Consider the following 24,140-nt stretch of genomic DNA (forward strand, 5'->3'; position numbering starts at 1 on the left):
AATTATGACAACATTCAGGAAATAGGACAACATCCAGGAACTAGGACAACATCTGGGAACTAGGACAACATCCGGAAATTAGGACAACATCCGGGAACTATGACAACATCCGGAAACTAAGACAACATCCGGGAATTTGGACAACATCTTGAAACTAAGACAACATCCGGAAAGTAGGACGACATTTGGGAACTAGGACAACATCCGGAAGCTAAGACAACATCCGGGAACTTGGACAACATCTGGAAACTAAGATAACATCCGGAAATTTGGACAACATTCGGGAACTAGGACCAAAAGTAGGACGCTAAAATATCTCCGGACACTTAAACTACGGTTAGACACTCACACTTTGTGCTCGCCAGTTTTATAGTATGTAAAATGTGAGTGCGTTCCAGAAATTCTTGTCACAAGTGTTTACAATGTACGTTAACTGTGATACAAGTGGTCAGTAGTAATGTTAATACCGGAGACTATACAGAATTTTGGACAGACAACTTAGAAAAGACCGACCAGATCAACACGATAAACTTCACGCTTGAGGGGGAAATGTATTGTAAAATTTCAGCAGAACTCAGGCACAGAGTGACAGAGAATGACAGATATTGACATATATATACAAGTGTTTACAGACATTGGGTGTTTGTTTTGATGACTGACAACATTGCACAGATTTACAGACGCCATTTAACTGTCATCAATGAGAAACCTAAATAGTTAACTTTACAGGGCAAATACATATCGGTACAATATCTACCTGTCCTAACATTTCCAGCAATCCTTTTATGGGTGATTGCGCCTTTGAGAACGTGATTTATATCTGGATGATGCTGTCGTTGTTATGTAGATAAAACATTCAATTCAACTCCTCGGATTTATTCTGAATAGTACACTTTCCACTCCATTGCTTAACATTATTTGTAGATTTTTTTTTTGACAAGTTGCCTAGTTCGTCAGATCACGTGACTGTCACAATGTTACAATTAAGAGGTAATGCCTCTACAGAGAAGGCCGACAATTTGGCCATGCCGATCAAGGGAAGAGAGGAAGGTAAAAACCAGAGCATACTGGCGGCTCTATTGCCAGGGGCGAAAATTCAGTCAGGAGGGAAAGTGGTGGTAAATGTGGGCACGACTCGAGAGACTGTCATCTTCAATGTCGGTGGCACGCGGTTCGAAACTTTTAAATCAACGCTCCATAGCCAACCCGAATTCGCTTTGGCGGATGAAAATTTTCTGCAGAGGCACTTCCGGAAGGACGCCGGGGATTACTTCTTCGATCGTGATCCTGATATGTTCAAAGTGAGTGTTACTGTGGCAGTTGTTTGCCATTTCTTTATATGTACTGTTGTGACTAGTTATACCAAACATCCGGGCACTGTCGAAATATTGTGTAACTAAATATATAGCGTGCGTCCTATCACTAGCAATATACTTCTTATACTTTCCATCCGGGCGCTTACAGCATGTTGCTAATACTAACAGAATTATTTACATCTGGGCACTGTCAAAATTTGTGAGTTATTAATTTGCTATATCAATTTCTGACGAATTAACAAACAGGAACTTTCGGTAGAATAGAAGTTCTTATAACACAACCAGTAGAAGATTAGAGTGTGACGTTTCGATGACTACACGGTAACCATCATTTTATAACACAACCAGTAGAAGATTAGAGTGTGACGTTTCGATGACTACACTGTCACCTTAATCAGACAAATGACCAGTGTAGAGCGTACTAGCACTGACGTACTTAGTGTACAAGATGGTAAGGAATCGACCAACTTTTCGGCTGCACTATAATTCTTTGTACATTAAGGTCGAAAATAATGTGACGAGATGTTAAACAGCTTATAGACAAAAAATACCACCAGATGGTAACAATGTACTGCTGTCAATTCGGCTAAGCTTTGTTTAGCACTTGGTCATAGATGTGCGAGAATCTGTGGTCCCCCTCGTCCCTATTAAGTACTGACCCACTACAGCATATCCAGATGGCTTCCTTGACCAACTGTCTGAAATGGTTGTTTTTTCCTGTTGACTATCTTGGAATTTTCCCAGTCAATGATATGATTTTGCTGTGTAGAATGATCTGTAAGTGCAGACTTATTGATCTTTGACTATGAATGTTTTCAATTTGATCTAGTTTTTTTTTTGGTTATGAAAACTTCTATTCTATTAACATTACCAACTCGAAGAAAAAATTGAAGTAATACAGCCTTACAATATAGAATCTTACAGTCGTTATGATGAAATCGTAATAAACATTGGCTTATTTTAACAACTTCTGAACACCAACTTTCCCATGATCTGGATGTTTAGACAGGAAGTGGATATATCACGTGATAGTTCAAATTCTTGTGCCTACTTCCTTTTCAGCGTTGCACGTGTAAACATTCGCACACGTGAGGATATGTGTTGATTTTTGTACTATAATATAGTGACATTTTTACATACACGAATCCTACATTTAAACCACACAGTGATATCAGTATCTGTATAACACAAGCCAATGATGCGATCAATTCACTTGGTCTGGACCAACAATTTTAACCTTCATAAATTATAGTTGTTGATTTATGCAACTTTAAAGTAGCAGAGGTAACATGATAAAGCTATATTCAGGCATTATTTAAAATTGACAGTGATTCCTGTGAGCGGTAATATCACCAGTATATATTGTAATGTTTAACTATATTGCGAAAGAAAGAAGATATGTTTATGAAACACTAGGTTCCCGGTTACAACAAAATTCTGAATTGGGACATGAAAACGGCGTGTGTTAATTGCACGAACACTTCGTGAAACATTTATATCTTCCCTTTGGTAATGATTTTTCTTACTTTCTAAGTACGACATCTTGTTTTAGAATATGTTTATGGTAGAACTGACTGATCGGGACTGGAGAAGTGATAATGGAGGTGCTAGGGCATGGTATGACGTTATTTATGAATGGGCATCCTCTGTGGTCAACATTACAAACCTAAATCTGTTACATATAATATATAATATCCACATTATTAGGGAGTAAGCATACACGAATACAACATACAGTTCCCTGACTGGCTGTTCTCTGATATATTCTATAGATACACGTGTCTCTGACTGTTGTGTGGTATATTCTATAGATACACGTGTCCCCGACTGTTGTGTGGTATATTCTATAGATACACGTGTCCCCGACTGTTGTGTGGTATATTCTATAGATACACGTGACTCTGACTGTTGTGTGGTATATTCTATAGATACACGTGTCCCCGACTGTTGTGTGGTATATTCTATAGATACACGTGTCCCCGACTGTTGTGTGGTATATTCTATAGATACACGTGTCCCCGACTGTTGTATGGTATATTCTATAGATACAGGTATCCCCGACTGTTGTTTGGTATATTCTGTAGATACACGTGTCCCCGACTGTTGTATGGTATATTCTATAGATACAGGTATCCCCGACTGTTGTTTGGTATATTCTGTAGATACACGTGTCCCCGACTGTTGTGTGGTATATTCTATAGATACACGTGTCCCCGACTGTTGTGTGGTATATTCTATAGATACACGTGTCTCTGACTATTGTGTGGTATATTCTATAGATACACGTGTCTCTGACTGTTGTGTGATAAATTCTATAGATACACGTGTCCCCGACTGTTGTGTGGTATATTCCATAGATACACGTGTCCCCGACTGCTGAGTGGTATATTCTATAGATACACGTGTCTCTGACTGTTGTGTGGTATATTCTATAGATACACGTGTCCCCGACTGTTGTGTGGTATATTCTATAGATACACGTGTCTCTGACTGTTGTGTGGTATATTCTACAGACCTGACTGCTGTGTGATATATTCTATAGATACACGTTTCTCTGACTGTTGTGTGGTGTATTCTATAGATACACGTGTCTCTGACTATTGTGTGGTATATTCTATAGATACACGTGTCCCCGACTGTTGTCAGGTATATTCTATAGATACACGTGTCCCCGACTGTTGTGTGGTATATTCTACGTGACTGTTGTGTGGTATATTCTATAGATACACGTGTCCCCGACTGTTGTGTGGTATATTCTATAGATACACGTGTCCCTGTTGTGTGGTATATTCTATAGATACACGTGTCTCTGACTGTTGTGTGGTATATTCTACAGACCTGACTGCTGTGTGATATATTCTATAGATACACGTTTCTCTGACTGTTGTGTGGTATATTCTATAGATACACGTGTCCCCGACTGTTGTGTGGTATATTCTATAGATACACGTGTCCCCGACTGTTGTGTGGTATATTCTATAGATACAGGTATCCCCGACTGTTGTTTGGTATATTCTGTAGATACACGTGTCCCCGACTGTTTTATGGTATATTCAATAGATACAGGTATCCCCGACTGTTGTTTGGTATATTCTGTAGATACACGTGTCCCCGACTGTTGTGTGGTATATTCTATAGATACACGTGTCCCCGACTGTTGTGTGGTATATTCTATAGATACACGTGTCTCTGACTATTGTGTGGTATATTCTATAGATACACGTGTCTCTGACTGTTGTGTGATAAATTCTATAGATACACGTGTCCCCGACTGTTGTGTGGTATATTCTATAGATACACGTGTCCCCGACTGCTGAGTGGTATATTCTATAGATACACGTGTCTCTGACTGTTGTGTGGTATATTCTATAGATACACGTGTCCCCGACTGTTGTGTGGTATATTCTATAGATACACGTGTCTCTGACTGTTGTGTGGTATATTTATATAGATACACGTGTCCCCGACTGCTGTGTGATATATTCTATAGATACACGTTTCTCTGACTGTTGTGTGGTATATTCTATAGATACACGTGTCCCCGACTGTTGTGTGGTATATTCTATAGATACACGTGTCCCCGACTGTTGTGTGGTATATTCTATAGATACACGTGTCTCTGACTGTTGTGTGATAAATTCTATAGATACACGTGTCCCCGACTGTTGTGTGGTATATTCTATAGATACACGTGTCTCTGACTGCTGCGTGGTATATTCTATAGATACACGTGTATCTGACTGTTGTGTGGTATATTCTATAGATACACGTGTCCCCGACTGTTGTGTGATATATTCTATAGATACACGTGTATCTGACTGTTGTGTGGTATATTCTATAGATACACGTGTCCCCGACTGTTGTGTGGTATATTCTATAGATACACGTGTCCCCGACTGTTGTGTGGTATATTCTATAGATACACGTGTCCCCGACTGTTGTGTGGTATATTCTATAGATACACGTGTCCCGACTGACTGTTGTGTGTCCCCAACTGTTGTGTGGTATATTCTATAGATACACGTGTCCCCGACTGTTGTGTGGTATATTCTATAGATACACGTGTCCCGACGACTGTTGTGTGGTATATTCTATAGATACACTGTTGTGTGTGTATATTCTATAGATACACGTGTCCCCGACTGTTGTGTGGTATATTCTATAGATACACGTGTCCCCGACTGTTGCGTGGTATATTCTATAGATACACGTGTCCCCAACTGTTGTGTGGTATATTCTATAGATACACGTGTCCCCGACTGTTGTGTGGTATATTCTATAGATATGTCCCCGACTGTTGTGTGGTATATTCTATAGATACACGTGTCCCCGACTGTTGTGTGGTATATTCTATAGATACACGTGTCCCCGACTGTTGTGTGGTATATTCTATAGATACACGTGTCCCCGACTGTTGTATGGTATATTCTATAGATACACGTGTCCCCGACTGTTGTGTGGTATATTCTATAGATACAGGTATCCCCGACTGTTGTTTGGTATATTCTGTAGATACACGTGTCCCCGACTGTTGTATGGTATATTCTATAGATACACGTGTCCCCGACTGTTGTTTGGTATATTCTGTAGATACATGTATCCCCGACTGTTGTTTGGTATATTCTATAGATACATGTATTCCCCCATTGTTTGCTATATATTTTGATTATATCACGAATCTTTCCCGCGTCACTGTCCGCAGTTAACGGATTATGTAATATTTTCGTGATTTATCACATTTTACAATAATTCGGACAGGTTGCACGCTCTCCCTTACTTGTCACGACGTTAAGTTCCTCTTGAAAGGATTAATGTTTGTGCTGACAGGAAACATTACCCGATATAACGAATTGTCATCGTTTGTGATCTTCCTTCGTAAGAACGGAAGTGGCGACCCAGATCTCGAACATGTACTGGGACTTTCTTTAAAAATAAGTAAGTAAATATATTGGAGATTTCGATTTCGGTTACCTACACGACTGGTATTTACCCACTCCCATACCCAGTTTTTATCTTTTCCCGTATTTTTATTGCCGACCAAGGAATATTTTGCTACAGCTTAATTTGTCGTTATCAAGACGAATGAATCTGAGACATTGACGGGACAGAATGCTATCGTAACAATCAGGTGTCAATACCATACCGCGTCTTACATTTCCTACACAATAGGTGTAGAGGTGTTTACCCGAGATAAATATCGTACACATCAGTGTGTGTGAGATCGGCCGTCTACACCGGATATAGCTACTCTACTGATGAACCGAATATAGGACTCGGCCATGATTGGCGATAGGAACATGATGTCGAATTTGGGGCAAAAATTCCAAAGAAAAGATACACTGTATCGCTCGATAGTGCGCAGCTTCTTTTGAAGAGCACGTGACAAAATATTTTGAATAATGAAAGCGATAACGAAATCTTTAATAGTAAGGTTAAGCGTTCATTGGCTGTGTAAGCAATTTTCTGAAGTGAAAATTTGACGGAAATTCTCGCGTTCATTATTTTGACCTATTAATCACTTTCAATCATTGCTGTTCATTAAGTTCTGAAATCAGGATTCCTATGATATGGACATATTTAGGATCTGTAAATCGCATTTACTGTTATCGATAGCAAAATCGATCTCCTTGTTGTTGACGGCACTTTTAATCCGACCACCAAATTTTATCATCAACTCCGTTACCTATCTTTTTTTTTAATTGTGATATATTTTGATATAAAGCCGATTCAGTGGTATTTAGAAAAGTTAATTGGAATATCGAGATAACACTGATTATAGTCCGGTCACAACTTGAAATGTGTGGTGATGATAAATGTGTGAGATATCGGTGGTGATGAATGTGTGAGATATCGGTGATGTATGTGTGAGATATCGGTGATGATGAATGTGTGGTATATCAGTGGTGATGAATGTGTGAGATATCGGTGATGTATGTGTGAGATACCGGTGATGTATGTGTGAGATATCGGTGATGAATGTGAGATATCGGTGATGATGAATGTGTGAGATATCGATGATGAATGTGTGAGATATCGGTGATGAATGTGTGAGATATCGGCGATGAATGTGAGATATCGGTGATGATGAAAGTGTGAGATATCGGTGATGATGAATGTGTGAGATATCGGTGATGATGAATGTGTGAGATATCGGTGATGATGAATGTGTGAGATATCGGTGATGAATGTGTGAGATATCGGTGGTGAATGTGTGAGATATCGGTGGTGAGGAATGTGTGAGATATCGCTGGTGAGGAAAGTGTGAGATTTCGGCGATGAATATGTGAGATATCGGTGATGAATGTGTGAGATATCGGTGGTGAATGTGTGAGATATCGGTGGTGATGAATGTGTGAGATATCGGTGATGAATGTGTGAGATATCGCTGGTGAGGAATGTGTGAGATATCGGTGATACATTTTCAGTCATATTAATCTTGTTTTCGAATTTATTTTCAATATTCAAAACAATGCTGTAGAAATGCTTTTTTGTTTGTTTGTAGAGATTTTTGAAGACAATGATATTATCATTTCTTATCTTAAATTCGGCAATAGATAAAAAAAAAAATCCGAAGTGGATATTGTACGTGAACATCTCACTGTGGTTAATGTGTTAAATTAGAAACATAACAGTTTATAACGTACAAAGGGCACTGTAGATATTAGCCAATAAATCTAACAAAAATTTACGTTTTCACAAATAGTACCACAAGGTGTTTTAAACGGTCTTTAATTTTAACATGTTTCATTTTTAATGTCGAACAATATTTTGTTAAATATGTTGTTATGTAGAGCGAATTGCTTTTTGTTACTCTTCAAAACCTTCCAAAGCGCCCTTATCAGCGCAGTGCACTCAGGTGTAAATTATAACAATGCGTGGATGTTTGACACAAACTTGAGCGTAGCTATATAAACTTGAATATTGAGTCGTCCGTTACTTAGTACCTGGACGAAGTTGTTAGTTACCAGCTCCACTGTTTGTAGCCATCGATACTATTAGTATACAATCTCGTCATTATTAACATCCCTACATCTTATAAAAACATGAGGCGACACGAAAGATAAAAGGCTACATGAAATAAGTAATTTAACAATCAGCTTATGGAAGTATTTTGTTGTTGTTCGCGTTATCAATGACCCTTGTGAAGCTACTGAATATTCCAGTATAGTTATGACTATCCTATCGGATCCGCTATTTTCTGACGTCGAATATAAAGTCAGTTGTTCAATAAAAAACAATGGTTAAAATTTAAGTATAAAAATGGCTAATTTTACAGTGAATCGAAGTGAAATTAAACTGGGAAACTGTTAACTTTACCTGGTTTACATTAAATAAGTTTGTAGTTATCTATATGTATATAAAATATACATTGTAGTAGGCACAGAAAATGATACTCTTTCAGTACATTCATCAGTAAACTGACAATTGTTAGAGCTTGGGAAACGTTTCTTATTTGAACAAGACAGCTGAAAAGTTTTATTACCCGGCACAATAGAAAGACACTTTTTCCTTTCCTCCCCCCCCCACCTCTCTCTCTCTCTCTCTCTTAGTCTGTCTGTCCCTCCTCTCTCTCTCTTTATTGCTCTCTCTCTCTCAGTCTGACTGTCCCTCCTATCTCTCTCTCTCTGTTTCTCTCTCCTTCTCTCTCTCTCTCTCTTTGTCATTGGTACCCGAGTTTCGCCAATAAAACCCACTCTACCTGTTTATCTACAGTAACTCTATAGAACACTATACAAAATGCTCTGTTTATTGTCAGTTAACTGACTATAGCCATCGACACTAAAACTTACTGTTTACAGAGACCACATAAATTCGTCATAAAGTTAGAACGGGCGAATGATTGGTTCTCAAGATAAAACAATATCTACAGGGTACAATGTATTCACTAGATACAAACAGTCTTGTCTGATAACATCGTTTACAGTCTTTTCTCAACATAAAATCAAGTCTGTCTGGCGAGGTTAAGTTACCTGGGTACTTTCTATAAAGATATGGCCTGATCACTGTATATCGTTGAGTGGTAGATTTTTTACATAGGTTGAATATCACTGCTGTGAGTTAGATTTTTAAAACTGTGTTGACAACTTTGAGTATTTTACAGACTCCCAGTTAAAAAATCCTTTTTTTTTTTTTTACGTACTCTTTTCCTAAAAATGCGAAATGAAAAAAGGGATGTTACAGACAGTGACGTGATAAACTGTGACGTGACTGTGACGTGATAAACTGTGAAGTGACAAACTGTGACGTGATAAACTGTGACGTGACTGTGACGTGACAAACTGTGACGTGACTGTGACGTGATAAACTGTGAAGTGACAAACTGTGACGTGTTAAACTGTGACGTGACTGTGACGTGATGAACTGTGACGTGACAAACTGTGACGTGTTAAACTGTGATGTGACTGTGACGTGATTAACTGTGACGTGACAAACTGTGACGTGACTGTGACGTGATAAACTGTGATGTGATAAACTGTGACGTGATGAATTGTGACGTGACAAACTGTGACGTGACTGTGACGTGATAAACTGGGATGTGATAAACTGTGATGTGACAAACTGACGTGACAAACAGTGCTACCTCCCAGGATAGAATCCTCATTTTCACTACGAAATCATCAGAAATACAAAACATGAATCACATCGGAGATGATTAGCACCATTTGATACAAATTAACATACGATACAGTAGATCCAAACAATGATTTAAACTCAGTATTGTATTGGGTACAAGTGTTGTTATTAATGAAATAAAGATGGCTAACCATCAACCTTTTCCATACTTCAAAATCTAGATGGTTCTCCTGTGTCTGATGACATCAAAGTCAGTGTGATGTTGTGTAGCTCGGAGTGTGTTAAATGATGTTGTGTAGCACGGAGTTTCTTAAATGATGTTGTATAGCACGGAGTTTGTTAAATGATGTTGTGTAACACGGAGTTTGTTAAATGATGTTGTGTAGCACGGAGTTTGTTAAATGATGTTGTATAACACGGAGTTTGTTAAATGATGTTGTGTAGCACGGAGTTTGTTAAATGATGTTGTGTAGCACGGAGTTTGTTAAATGATGTTGTGTAGCACGGAGTTTGTTAAATGATGTTGTATAACACGGAGTTTGTTAAATGATGTTGTGTAACACGGAGTTTGTTAAATGATGTTGTATACACGGAGTTTGTTAAATGATGTTGTGTAGCACGGAGTTTGTTAAATGATGTTGTGTAACACGGAGTTTGTTAAATGATGTTGTATACACGGAGTTTGTTAAATGATGTTGTATAACACGGAGTTTGTTAAATGATGTTGTGTAGCACGGAGTTTGTTAAATGATGTTGTATACACGGAGTTTGTTAAATGATGTTGTGTAGCATGGAGTTTGTTAAATGATAATGTGTAGCACAGAGTTTGTTAAATGATGTTGTGTAACACGGAGTTTGTTAAATGATGTTGTATACACGGAGTTTGTTAAATGATGTTGTATACACGGAGTTTGTTAAATGATGTTGTGTATCACAGAGATGATGTTTTCCGATAAGTTTGATAATTCTGTCCTAGGTAAATTCAAAAGAAGTTTGTAAACTTTTCAATTGGAAATTATTAACCTAAAAGTTTTTTTTAATTGTTATTGTTTAAAACATTGTAGTTGGCACCCAGGGGCGGTAGATATACCATTTCTTATGTTAAACATATGTATATCAAGCTTTGACTCATATATACAATGAATCATTCAACCATGCGTTTCATACTTATAAACATTGTCACACAAGAGTGAACATAGACTAAATAGCCTTTAACCGTTTTGTATTCTACAGTCATGGTTGAATTAATAATAGGGAACATGGCCTCTGTTTGTTGATCAGGGTCTCTTAATGAACTTCGGAGTAACCACTCTGTCTATCGTTCCTCAATGCTTCTCTGCCCATCGTTCCTCACTGCTTCTCTGTCCATCGTTCCTCAATGCTTCTCTGTCCATCGTTCCTCTCTGCTACTCTGTCTATCGTTCCTCACTGCTTCTCTGTCTATCGTTCCTCACTGCTTCTCTGTCTATCGTTCCTCACTGCTACTCTGTCTATCGTTCCTCACTGCTACTCTGTCTATCGTTCCTCTCTGCTTCTCTGTCCATCGTTCCGCACTGCTTCTCTGTCTATCGTTCCGCACTGCTTCTCTGTCCATCGTTCCTCACTGCTTCTCTGTCTATCGTTCCTCACTGCTACTCTGTCTATCGTTCCTCACTGTTTCTCTGTCTATCGTTCCTCAATGCTTCTCTGCCCATCGTTCCTCTCTGCTTCTCTGCCCATCGTTCCTCACTGCTACTCTGTCCATCGTTCCTCATTGCTTCTCTGCCCATCGTTCCTCACTGCTTCTCTGTCTATCGTTCCTCAATGCTTCTCTGTCTATCGTTCCTCTCTGCTTCTCTGTCTATCGTTCCTCTCTGCTTCTCTGTCCATCGTTCCGCACTGCTTCTCTGTCTATCGTTCCTCTCTGCTTCTCTGTCTATCGTTCCTCTCTGCTTCTCTGTCTATCGTTCCGCACTGCTTCTCTGTCCATCGTTCCTCTCTGCTTCTCTGCCCATCGTTCCACTCTGCTACTCTGTCCATCGTTCCTCATTGCTTCTCTGCCCATCGTTCCTCATCGTTCCTCAATGCTTCTCTGTCTATCGTTCCTCTCTGCTTCTCTGTCTATCGTTCCTCTCTGCTTCTCTGCCCATCGTTCCGCACTGCTTCTCTGTCCATCGTTCCTCTCTGCTTCTCTGCCCATCGTTCCTCATTGCTTCTCTGTCCATCGTTCCTCTCTGCTTCTCTCTATCGTTCCTCATTGCTTCTCTGTCCATCGTTCCTCTCTGCTTCTCTCTATCGTTCCTCTCTGCTTCTCTGTCTATCGTTCCTCAATGCTACCTTTTAGTGAGGAATATCTCTTGCCTTCATTTCTCATTCTCATTTAAACATGCTATTGAATCTTGAATATTTCAGGATGCTATTTAAATGGGTAATGTTCTGCAAAGAAATAGTGTTTATTATGCAGAAACTCGCAACTAATAATAATTTCCGATCATGGTTACTTGACGGGTTTAAGTTGAAGGAGCGGGAAAGCTGCTGAAGGGTCTAATAATATCACATTAATAATTCGCGCGTCGCTACGCTCGGTTAAAACAGTGTTCTATATTTGTCAAGTTCTTCAAGGTTTTTGTTATATTATCAACGTTCTACACAGTGGAATTCGGTCAGTCGAGGTTTGGTCTTATTTGAACGATAGAGACATAGGAAACGTTGAACATCAAATGTCAAAAAAAACTCATTCACCTTTACAGTCTGGATGTTTTCAGAGACAACTTTCATGAAAATATATAACTCTACGTAATAGTGCAATTAATTACTAGTTACGGTGGTGACAAGTACAGAGAAGTCATCTGGCCCCACTTGTATAAAACATCTCAACTTGGGATTTCCTCAAGTCGAGATTTTCCTCAGCTGATATCTCCTCCAAAACGGCTTGTATAAAATTTTCTCAAGGAACAGGAGGAAGTCATCGGCTAGGATGTCCTGAAATTCCTTGAGGAATTTTCATACAAGATATTTTCAAGGAGATATTAGCAGAGGAAAATCTGGGCTTGAGGAAACCTCAAGTTGAGATGTTTTATACAAGTGGGGCCAGGACTATTAGCTACAGTCCCGACACAGTGTCCGCCAGTACATCCCTGTCAAACCCACTAGTAGATCTAATAACACGAGAACTAATCTCGTACAGAACTCCCTTAATTAGCTTTCACTATATACCACACACCTATGAAAGGATGCAATATATTCCAATCTTTATCGAAACTATCACTATATTTTGTGATTTTTTTTGTTACATAAATTAGTTCCTGTGTATTGAAATATTTGCGATCGAACAAACAAAATTTTCTGTCAGGATAAAAGGTAAAATACATAACTCGTAGTGTCTTTTTCTCAGAATAATTCATTCCTACTCCAACAGTTGTCTTACAAATGACAAAGTCTTACATATTAACAAAGTCTTACATATTAACAAAGTCTTACATATCAGCAAAGTCTTACATATTAACAAAGTCTTACATCTTACATATAAACAAAGTCTTACATATTAACAAAGTCTTACATATCAACAAAGTCTTACATATCAACAAAGTCTTAGATATTAACAAAGTCTTAGATATTAACAAAGTCTTAGATATTAACAAAGTCTTACATATTAACAAAGTCTTACATATTAACAAAGTCTTACATATTAACAAAGTCTTACATCTTACATATAAACAAAGTCTTACATATTAACAAAGTCTTACATATCAACAAAGTCTTACATATTAACAAAGTCTTAGATATTAACAAAGTCTTACATATAAACAAAGTCTTAGATATTAACAAAGTCTTACATATTAACAAAGTCTTACATATTAACAAAGTCTTAGATATTAACAAAGTCTTACATATTAACAAAGTCTTACATACCAACAAAGTCTTAGATAATAAAGTCTTACATATTAACAAAGTCTTACATATTAACAAAGTCTTAAAGTCTCACATATTAACAAAGTCTTACATATTAACAAAGTCTTACATATTAACAAAGTCTTAAATATTAACAAAGTCTTAAAGTCTCACATATTAACAAAGTCTTACATATTAACAAAGTCTTACATATTAACAGAGTCTTACATATTAACAAACAAAGTACATATTAACAAAGTCTTAAATATTAACAAACAAAGTCTCACATATTAACAAAGTCTCACATATTAACAAAGTCTTACATATTAACAAAGTCTTAGATATTAACAGAGTCTTAGATATTAACAAAGTCTTACATATTAACAAAGTCTTAGATATTACTGTAACCTTACATAGTAATGTAATCTTAGATATTAAGTAACGATATACCACGCTCTAACCTCAAACTTCAATGTCAACTTCAATAATAACGTGATTGTAATTTTGGTTTGTTCAGTTTGACCGTTTTAAACATTTCCGGTTTGCTTGGTGTCCTAATGTTTGTTGTTTTAGTTGTCACCTTTTTTGCACTCAGCTGTTTTTGACATCCTCTTGAAGGATAAATTATGTGACAAGATCAAAATCTATAAAAATTATTTTCTCACTTATTCTACCAATTTGCCCACTGAAAATACGACTATTATCCATATAGTATAAAAAACATTTAGAATTATCTGCCTGTTTCAAGTGACATAATATAGTGTCTGTATTTTCCAGTGTATACTTAATTACCTTCGAACAGGAGAGTTACATCTCCCTTCCAATATATGCGGACCTGCGGCCAAATCAGAGCTGGCATTTTGGCAGATCCCAGACGACTTAATTGAACGATGTTGCTGGACAGACTACAACTCATGGAATGCCACAGTTACTGCCCTTAACCAGCTCGAGCATGACCGTAAGGGGTCGCTACTAGATTCCTGCGAGTCGGAGGAACAAGGCAAGGGCGCCTGGAAGAAATGGCGACCAAAGCTATGGATGATATTAAACGACCCTGCGTCATCACGAATAGCGAAGGTAAACACATGGTTTTGTTTCTGATAATGTTGCAGACATACTTACTAAGGTATTGTAATCACATAGTTTTCATGCCTGTAGTTTGTTTATGTATGATCACGTGATTTAAAGAGTCAGACCCACTCCTTTATAGATATTTTTTTTATGTTTTATTGACTGAAAATGCTGGTGTATACTAATGGATAATATATAAATAAAGACTTGTATAAAGTTTCGAACTTGAAATTGAAAGGGTACCGGAGATATCGGTGCCGGAATTTGTCTCATTAATCAACACCAATATATGAATATTGATGAGGAAAAGTCACGTGATACGTTCAGACGCGGTCAAACAAAAATGGAGGAAGAGGAGAGTAGTACGTCCATGTGACATCGCTTGTAAAGAGATTTTACCGATAAATGCAATCATTTCTCTATATATCCTGTATGGAAATCATCTAACTTATGTATTGATAACATCTTTCAATGCTTAGATATGACACAAAAACGTGCAGATTACAAGAAAAACTACGATTTATTGCAAAGAGGCCCTCAAATGGGGGCTATGATACATATAATACATCGAGAAATGGATCTATCTAAAGCGAATATTCAACAATAAGAGCATTTATGAATAAGATTTTAGAGTGATACTACACGAGAGAGCCAAACAGAGAGCGATACAGAGTATGAATCAGCCATCTTCCTTCTTTTCGCCTCAGAGTCCGTCAAAACACGTTTTCTTCTCCGCTTTCCTCGCACGCTTTCTGCCATATTAGAAGACGGCAGATTTATTTACAGTTCTTTGCGCATGCGTCAGAGGGCAGGACTTCCCGCATAATTATGAATTAGCACCGAGTCGTTTCGAATTTTTTTTAAAACTATTATTATGTCAGATTGGTAGCGATTTACTTTAAAATTGCGGCATTACAGGGTTAGTCAGAACTTTTGCTACCCTAGAAAAATAGAAAATCGTGTTTTTTTAATGTAAAATAATATCGGTCGAGGAGTGGGTCTAGCTCTTTAAGTGAGCCTAACTATTACTGGAACTTCTGTTTAGTTTGTATACCTGTATGTAGACTGAAATTCTATTTGTCAATTGTTTCAAATATTAAGAGTTGGTGACGCGCTTTGATCAAACTTAGATCTTAATTAGCATTACCAATTTTGGGAAATGGATAGTTTGGATAAAGACGAATCATGTGGTTTATAACTCCACTCGGACACCGCTTCCAACCTGAACTCTCCTGGGGTGAATTTTCGTGTCGTCCTGTTGTAGAAAAATCTTGGTCCGCTTACCTCGGTAGGTAAGTGTTAGACTTGGTCTCTAACTGGTATTTAGACGTCTATACTGACCGGGGTCATCGTTTACACTCATTCGCTCTCAATCGTAGTTGCAAAAGAAGGGAAGGACGTTTTATTAACGAAAGTCCTTCGCTCCTAAACCTCTTCGGCAGATTGACCCTTCGGGACTGGAAATCTTATCACCGCTCTACACTCAGTGTTGTACATCAGTAACAGAGTGTTGTATTTAAACCACTATAGCCAGAAGTATGAAATCGATAGCTTACACAAAAATAGGTATGATATATTTTACTTTCCTTCAGGAAAAAAAGTGTCAATCCCAAAGCATTTTAATAACCTATCGTATTTCAGCAAAACTTAAATCTCGATTGAAATTTGAATTTTGCGTACGTATGAGTTTAGAAACTGACTACCGTGGTACGTTTCTGTATGCGGTTCGGTTTTTTTCATATTTTCAAGGTAAAATCTTAGTAATGTTTGACTTCTACCATCAAGTAGAGTATACATCTGTTTCTCAAGTATGTTTCCTTACCTTGAATGCATTCATTCTACAATATATACCATTGTATGGCATTGCCACGATGTAACTTCGCCAACGCCAGCTGTGTATTATCAGCCCATGAACTGCCAACAGTGTAGAGATAAGTAATGTAAACAGATAGAAGCTGTCTCCCTTATGATAAAATGTATCTGTAATTATTGATTTTTTTCCAGTTCAATGCTTAAACTTTTGTAATTATTGGACTAAATGCATCCACCAAGCATTAACTGAACTTTTGTTCTAACATTTAACTGTTTTTTTTAAAGTAAGATAATAAAATTTAACCCCTGACCTTTGACTTGTATGTACTTAATATTTACATATAGAGAATACGATCAATAACTCTACACTATTAGATACCGTTTAGAGAATGCTTGTTATAATTTTTTTGTATCTTAAAAGGAAATATGAGAACACGTTATGATATAGTAACATCAATGTAACAGATACACAGATCCTTGTGAGAATGCAGACAGGAGTTAATCATTTATGTCAGACAGTGCCTGGAAAAACCGAAACTTACTCGCCGCAAGGAAATTCTCGGCAGAAAGTGTCCAGGAAATAAAATACCTATAAGGTTTTATTAACAAGTTAGTGTTTCGTGAAATGAAATCATCGATCGCACAATTGTTGTGACGTTGACGTTTTGGTGCATTTGTTGTGACGTTGACGTTTTGTGTGTTTTTGTTGTGACGTCGACGTTTTATGTGTATTTGTTGTGACGTTGACGTTTTGTGTGTTTTTTTATTGTGACGTTAACGTTTTGTGTGTATTTGTTGTGACGTTAACGTTTTGTGTGTATTTGATGTGACGTTGACGTTTTGTGTGTGTTTGATGTGACGTTGACTTTTGTGTGTATTAGTTGTGACGTTGACGTTTTGTATGTATTTGTTGTGACGTCATGATATTGGTTGAATTATACGCCGGGTACTTGGAGGGTGAAGAAATTTGTGTAAAAATCATCTTTATGTTTAATTATTAATTAAAAGCAAGTAAGACAAATTTTAGAAAGCGAAAATAGTGTCATAGTTTTTTTCTCATATGGACACATTCTTGGGACTTCTCGTCCTGGACGTGAGCTGAATGTGATCTTACCGGTGTATAGCTTCGCTGTTATTATACAGTCTTGTATCTAAATACATTGTTTGGTTAGAACAGGTCCCAGTATTGAGTCATAGCGATACTGATAATACTGTCACAAGTTTAGATCTCCTTTAAAATATCTAACTTTTGCAAGTCTGCAAATTCATCTTGTGTGCTCGTCTGCACTAAAGCCTTTATATATTACTCCTTCAAAACATGTCATATTCATTTCATGTTCCGTTAGGACACCTTGTTTTTATTTCGGCTGTTCCTTCAAGCCAGCTTAGTGTCATTCAAAGGGCACGTGACCTTCACGATGTAGTTTGTATTCATCACAAACGTGGGAATCAATGCGCTTCGCCGAAATGAGTTGAGGCCCTACAAACGGTCGGTCTAACCTCTCGGATCGTGTCTGCAGAATAATTTACAAAAAAACTGAAACAGACTTAAGATCTCCGCATTCATAGGTGCAGTGTACCTGACCATGATGTTAACATGTAATTTTAGCTGCCGTAGGTGACAGTGTTGAAACCTATTTATGGTGCCGTGTATTTGAGTGCATTTTGTTGTTGACATAACGATACACACTGGTACATCTATGACAAGACAGCAATGCACCTTACTGTAAATTTCCTCGCGTCGGCGGTCACGTAGACGTTGAATGATGTGTGTATGTCTGTATGCTAAAATTTCTCCAGAATAAGTAGAAATAATGTGCCCTTCAGTGATGTTGATATAAAGTAGAATATTTAAATGTACAGTGACTATCTGACCATTTATGTAATCATGTCTGACAGGACTGTAGTACACAGTCGGATTACTCTCCGGTTTTAAAATTTCCAGACTTATCACAGGGTTGGAGATTTCACTGTGTTTTTGGCGAAAAAAATGCTCTTAGAATAGCTTGACAAGTGCATTGCATCAGGTGTTCCGGGAGGGTAAGCGTCTTCTGCTTCATCGACGAGACCCGTCATGTAAATCGTGGCCAATCCAAAGTAATATCTTGTTCACGAATGAGAATAAGACAAACAGCATAGTAACGAGCATCAAACGCGTCCAACTTCATATTGTACAAGGAAATAGAATATTTTCCAAAGCGAACTTTATGGCAACCATAAAACTTTCCTTTAATTTCCATCAATCTGACTCTCGAAACCCGATGTTTAGCAATTGCATGTCGAATCAAATGTAAACGTCTTAGTTAGACTGGGGAAGTAGAGATTGTTATTTAGAAATGGAAAGTTCACAAAAGAAAAATTTAACCATCGCTCACAATATACAGCATGTTGAAAAACTGTCCCTGTAAAAGGTCGAGGTAAGCGGTTGATGTAGAATAGTCTATTGTGCCCTGATTTCGACTGATGCCGGACATATGTAATAACAGGCTTAATAAACGTCTCGTTATTTCAAGACCTATCAATATATGTAAAAGTGATATCTTAGGTCTTCGGAAGGTCTCTATGACCTGTTTAGATAAATTTAACCTCGTTAAAAATTTAACCACAGCACAGAAAAAAAACACAATGAATTCGATCAAAAGAGGGACACAGTTAGTTCCTTAAGGTATGTCAATAGTCTGCTGAAAGTGTATCTGTTATGTGTTCTATATATTTTGCCGTCCGTCTTCTCTCGCCAGAAGCGTGTACTTAAAATGCTTTACCAGATTCACATCCTAGGGATTTAGGATCTCTTCTTTTCTGTTATGTATCTGGAACATTCGAAGCCAAAAATGCGCCAGGAAAGGATGTTGACATGTTTACATCAGAAACCAGTCATCCAATAAGGATCGAAATACTCGGCATTCCTTGTAAACTCACCTAGAGTTAATACGTAGAAACATTGTTTTTCTTAAGCTGAAGTCTCTCATTTTTTAATATTTTGTAAGTTTCAAATCAAAACAGCTCCGCGCACTGTTTATTGACATAATAAGATATATTTTTAATACGGTTATAATTAACGTGTTTTCATGGGCTGATATCCTCACTGTGTTTGTTACAGGTATACGGTTGGATCTCCTTAGTAGTAGTGGCGATGTCTATATTCAGCTTCATGGCGGAAACGCACCCCACATTCAGCTACACACGTCACATCGACACGCCCACAATGCGGTCTAACGTCACGACATACTCACAATTCGGTGACGTCAATGCAACTGAGGTTCCAGTCACTATGAGCACAAGTACTGATGACGCGGGGAACCTTACAGTGACAACTATAACACAACAAACAATTAACACGACACACCCTGTGTTGTCAATGATAGACCTCGTGTGTCTGGCGTTCTTTACTGTAGAATTTGTCTGTAGAGTCACTCTAGCCAAACGGAAGTTACAGTACCTGATATCACTAATGGGGGTCATTGACCTTTTAGCACTCATACCTGACTACATCGAAATTATTGTCTACAGCATCAGTCCCGAACTCCAGTATGATGGATCCGTGAATTTCATTTCTGTTCTCAGGATCACGAGGTAGATAACTTTGGTAACTTACTGTAAATATCCCAGTACTTGTTAACAAAATCCCGTTCTTATTAAAACTAAGACTAAATGGATTATCTTAACCCGCGGAGATTGACACTAAGACTGACTGAATTATCTTAACCCGCGGAGATTAACACTAAGACTGACTGGATTATCTTAACCCGCGGAGATTAACACTAAGACTAAATGGATTATCTTAACCCGCGGAGATTGACACTAAGACTGACTGAATTATCTTAACCCGCGGAGATTGACACTAAGACTAAATGGATTATCTTAACCCGCGGAAATTGACACTAAGACTGACTGAATTATCTTAACCCGCGGAGATTAACACTAAGACTAAATGGATTATCTTAACCCGCGGAGATTAACACTAAGACTGACTGAATTATCTTAACCCGCGGAGATTAACACTAAGACTGACTGGATTATCTTAACCCGCGGAGATTGACACTAAGACTGACTGAATTATCTTAACCCGCGGAGATTGACACTAAGACTGACTGGATTATCATAACCGGCGGAGATTAACACTTAGAATGACTGAATTATCTTAACCCGCGGAGATTAACACTAAGACCGACTGAATTATCTTAACCCGCGGAGATTGACACTAAGACTGACTGAATTATCTTAACCCGCGGAGATTAACACTAAGACTAAATGGATTATCTTAACCCGCGGAGATTGACACTAAGACTGACTGGATTATCATAACCGGCGGAGATTAACACTTAGAATGACTGGATTATCTTAACCCGCGGAGATTAACACTAAGACTGACTGAATTATCTTAACCCGCGGAGATTAACACTAAGACTGACTGGATTATCTTAACCCGCGGAGATTAACACTAAGACTGACTGGATTATCTTAACCCGCGGAGATTAAGACTAAGACAGGCAGTACAATCAGTCTAACTGTGGGAAGGAAAATCGGCAAGTACCTATAGAACCCAAATCGTAACGGGATATAACAATTAAATAGGTTTCTCTCTGGGGGATGTGATAGCGGGAGGTAACTCTGCCAAAAATTCAGCGCTTGAGATCAAGGGAGGTAAGACCAAATACGAAGTGGTTTGACTTGTGATCGTGAAGATTAAGTAATAATTGAAAATACAATCAATGATAGCAGTTTCCCTCTTGAAGAAATAGAAAAATGGAAATTCAGGTCACAGCTAACTAGAGTACCAATAATTTGTCATTACTTGTGCCTGTTTGTATTTCCGCCTAGTATACGTGTGTAAAGGTACCCGAGTTAACAAGGGCGATTAACTTCCGGGTAACTGTACACACTCAAATCTATATATAAAGGTAATCGAATAACATTAGGAAGACTGACTGGAGATTTACTTTGGACGGAAAAGAAATGTCCAGTTCGTGATGATCAATCTAAGGGAGTTAACTCTAACCTGAAATCTCCTGCAGATGAGCTTGGTTCAGAATAAACGATATCAAAACCTAATATATATATATATATTTATATATTATTCCTTTTAATTCAGACAATTCTTGTGTATTTATCATTAAAATCACTGTTTTTTTTTAGGGTACTGAGGATATTTCGACTGATCCGACACGTGCCGGGACTGTGGATTCTGATATATACTTTACGTGCCTCCTTTAAGGAGTTACTGTTGATGTCAGCGTTTCTGTTGGTGGGGATGTTAGTCTTTTCCTCGCTAATATACTACGTGGATGACCGGACGACCTTCACCTCTATACCACACGCTTTCTGGTGGGCGATCGTTACCATGACAACGGTAGGGTACGGGGATATGTTCCCGACCACCAACCTGGGTTATCTTGTAGGGTCATTCTGTGCATTGTCTGGTTTGCTTATGATAGGGTTTTCTGTACCTGTCCTCGTTAATAATTTTATCATGTATTATAAACATGTCCAATTCGCTCTAGAGGAGGAACACAATAAAAAGATTCAAGCCAAGGCAAAAGCGGAAAAAGAGAAGGGAGGGGGGCTATTAGATATGATGACTAGAGGATCTGTTAGAACGAATGGCAATTCTCACGAAGCTGTTCCATTAAATAGGTTGTCACCAAACGGTAACCACCACGAGGATGCTGATGTATAACAGAGACTGCTTTCTGCGATCTGTTTTTGAGTAGAATCACAAATCAGTAAATCATGGCGATATTAACAAACATTTATTACAGTACTGATAAAATTTATTCTATATAGATATATATATGTAAGTGTGACTGAAATATTTCACTACTGAAAGTGATTGAAAAGCAGAAGTGACGTTTCAGCCTTCTAATCTGTAAAAAAAAAACCCGTTACAAATATACTAGATACAGCTAGTACCACACGAGATATATCATATCGTTATCATGAGATACATGTACATAGAATTTAGTAATATAGCTTAGTTACGTCGTCATTACCACTTAGTTACGACGTAATTACCACTTAGTTTCGTCGTAATTACGACGTAGTTACGTCGTCATTACCACTTAGTTACGACGTAATTACCACTTAGTTACGTCGTCATTACCACTTAGTTACGTCGTCATTACCACTTAGTTACGTCGTAATTACCATTTAGTTTCGTCGTAATTACGACGTAGTTACGTCGTCATTACCACTTAGTTACGTCGTAATTACCACTTACTTACGTCGTAATTACCACTTAGTTACGTCATAATTACGACATCGTTTCCCGTCATTACGACATAATTAATCGTAGTTAACAGATGTCATAATTACGACATACATTTTTTTACTAATTGATGCAGGTGAATATGCCGATGAGTAATTTTGTTGACAAATACCATTCTGTGTAACAACAGAATGACTTTGGAAACTTGTGAACAAAAGACTGGACACAAGTAACATCGAAATCACAAATATTTACTATCAGCAGATATTGTGCATTTGTGTTGTCAAAAGTCGTGCTCAAAGATAAAGGGAGACTACTCTATAAAGTAAAAACTCTATGGTATGAAAATGCTTAATAAAACCTGTTTTGGTTTGTCTGTGTTATTTTTTGTTTACGTAGAAATCACCACGTACACGGTACGGATCTACGCTAAAACGTTCTATATTTTGTATTTTGGTCGAGATTTGAAAAAAAGACTTGTTCGTCTGGAGTTACTCTTGTTAATGATATATGAACGGATACGGACTCTAGTGGTGCGTACGAGTCAATCAGAAATACGAACCTAAAATTAGACAAAACACAATCGACTGCATTAATACGAAACTAAAATTTCACAAAACACAACCGACTGAATGAATACGAAACTAAAATTACACAAAACACAATCGACTGAATTAATACGAAACTAAAATTACACAAAACACAATCGACTGAATTAATACGAAACTAAACTCATTACTAGCATGAATTGAAAGCTGTATGTAATGGTCACATGTTCTATGTAAATCATTCCTTGGTTGTTACTTCACCAGAGCTGACGAGCAGACAACCCTTGGAAACCAAACAACCGTAGTCCACACTCAATCTGTGACTGCCACACCACCCCGTCAGCTGAGTGACAGAGACCATATTTAACATTATATACAAGTCACACCGACCCCGTCAGCCGAATGACAGAGACCGTATTTAACACTATATACAAGCCACACCGACCCCGACAGCTGAGAGACACAGACCGTATTTAACATTATATACATGTCACACCGACCCCGTCAGCTGAGAGAAACTGTATTTTTCACTATAGACAAGCCACACCAACCCGTCAGCTGAGTGACAGAGACCGTATTTAACACTATGTACAAGTCACACCGACCCGTCAGCTGAGTGACAGAGACTGTATTTAACACTATATACAAGCCACACCGACCCGTCAGCTGTGACAGAAACTGTATTTAACACTATATACAAGTCTCACCGACCCGTCAGCTGAGTGACAGACACCGTATTTAACA

General features: G+C 37.9%; 1 protein-coding gene across 1 annotated transcript; it reads left to right on the forward strand.

Annotated features, from left to right (window-relative positions):
* The first annotated feature begins 526 nt into the window (after positions 1 to 526).
* LOC132554876 (potassium voltage-gated channel subfamily C member 1-like) lies at positions 527 to 23,220 on the forward strand. Its single transcript, XM_060219202.1, has 4 exons — positions 527 to 1,301; positions 14,538 to 14,837; positions 19,744 to 20,216; positions 21,780 to 23,220. The coding sequence occupies exons 1-4, from the start codon at positions 975 to 977 to the stop codon at positions 22,318 to 22,320; spliced, it is 1,641 nt and encodes a 546-aa protein (XP_060075185.1). The 5' UTR covers positions 527 to 974; the 3' UTR covers positions 22,321 to 23,220.
* Positions 23,221 to 24,140: the final 920 nt, after the last annotated feature.

The sequence above is a fragment of the Ylistrum balloti genome, unplaced genomic scaffold (assembly GCF_031769215.1).
Source record: "Ylistrum balloti isolate Yb309-2 unplaced genomic scaffold, AGI_CSIRO_Ybal_v1 Utg370448, whole genome shotgun sequence".
Lineage (NCBI taxonomy): Eukaryota > Metazoa > Mollusca > Bivalvia > Pectinida > Pectinidae > Ylistrum > Ylistrum balloti.

Bases quoted from the DNA above. Each gene is read 5' to 3' on its own strand.
- LOC132554876 (XM_060219202.1), top strand. From the start codon at position 975: ATGTTACAATTAAGAGGTAATGCCTCTACAGAGAAGGCCGACAATTTG. The intron at 1,302-14,537 runs GTGAGTGTTACT...TGTATTTTCCAG, and splicing joins GTGATCCTGATATGTTCAAA to TGTATACTTAATTACCTTCG. The intron at 20,217-21,779 runs GTAGATAACTTT...GTTTTTTTTTAG, and splicing joins TCTGTTCTCAGGATCACGAG to GGTACTGAGGATATTTCGAC.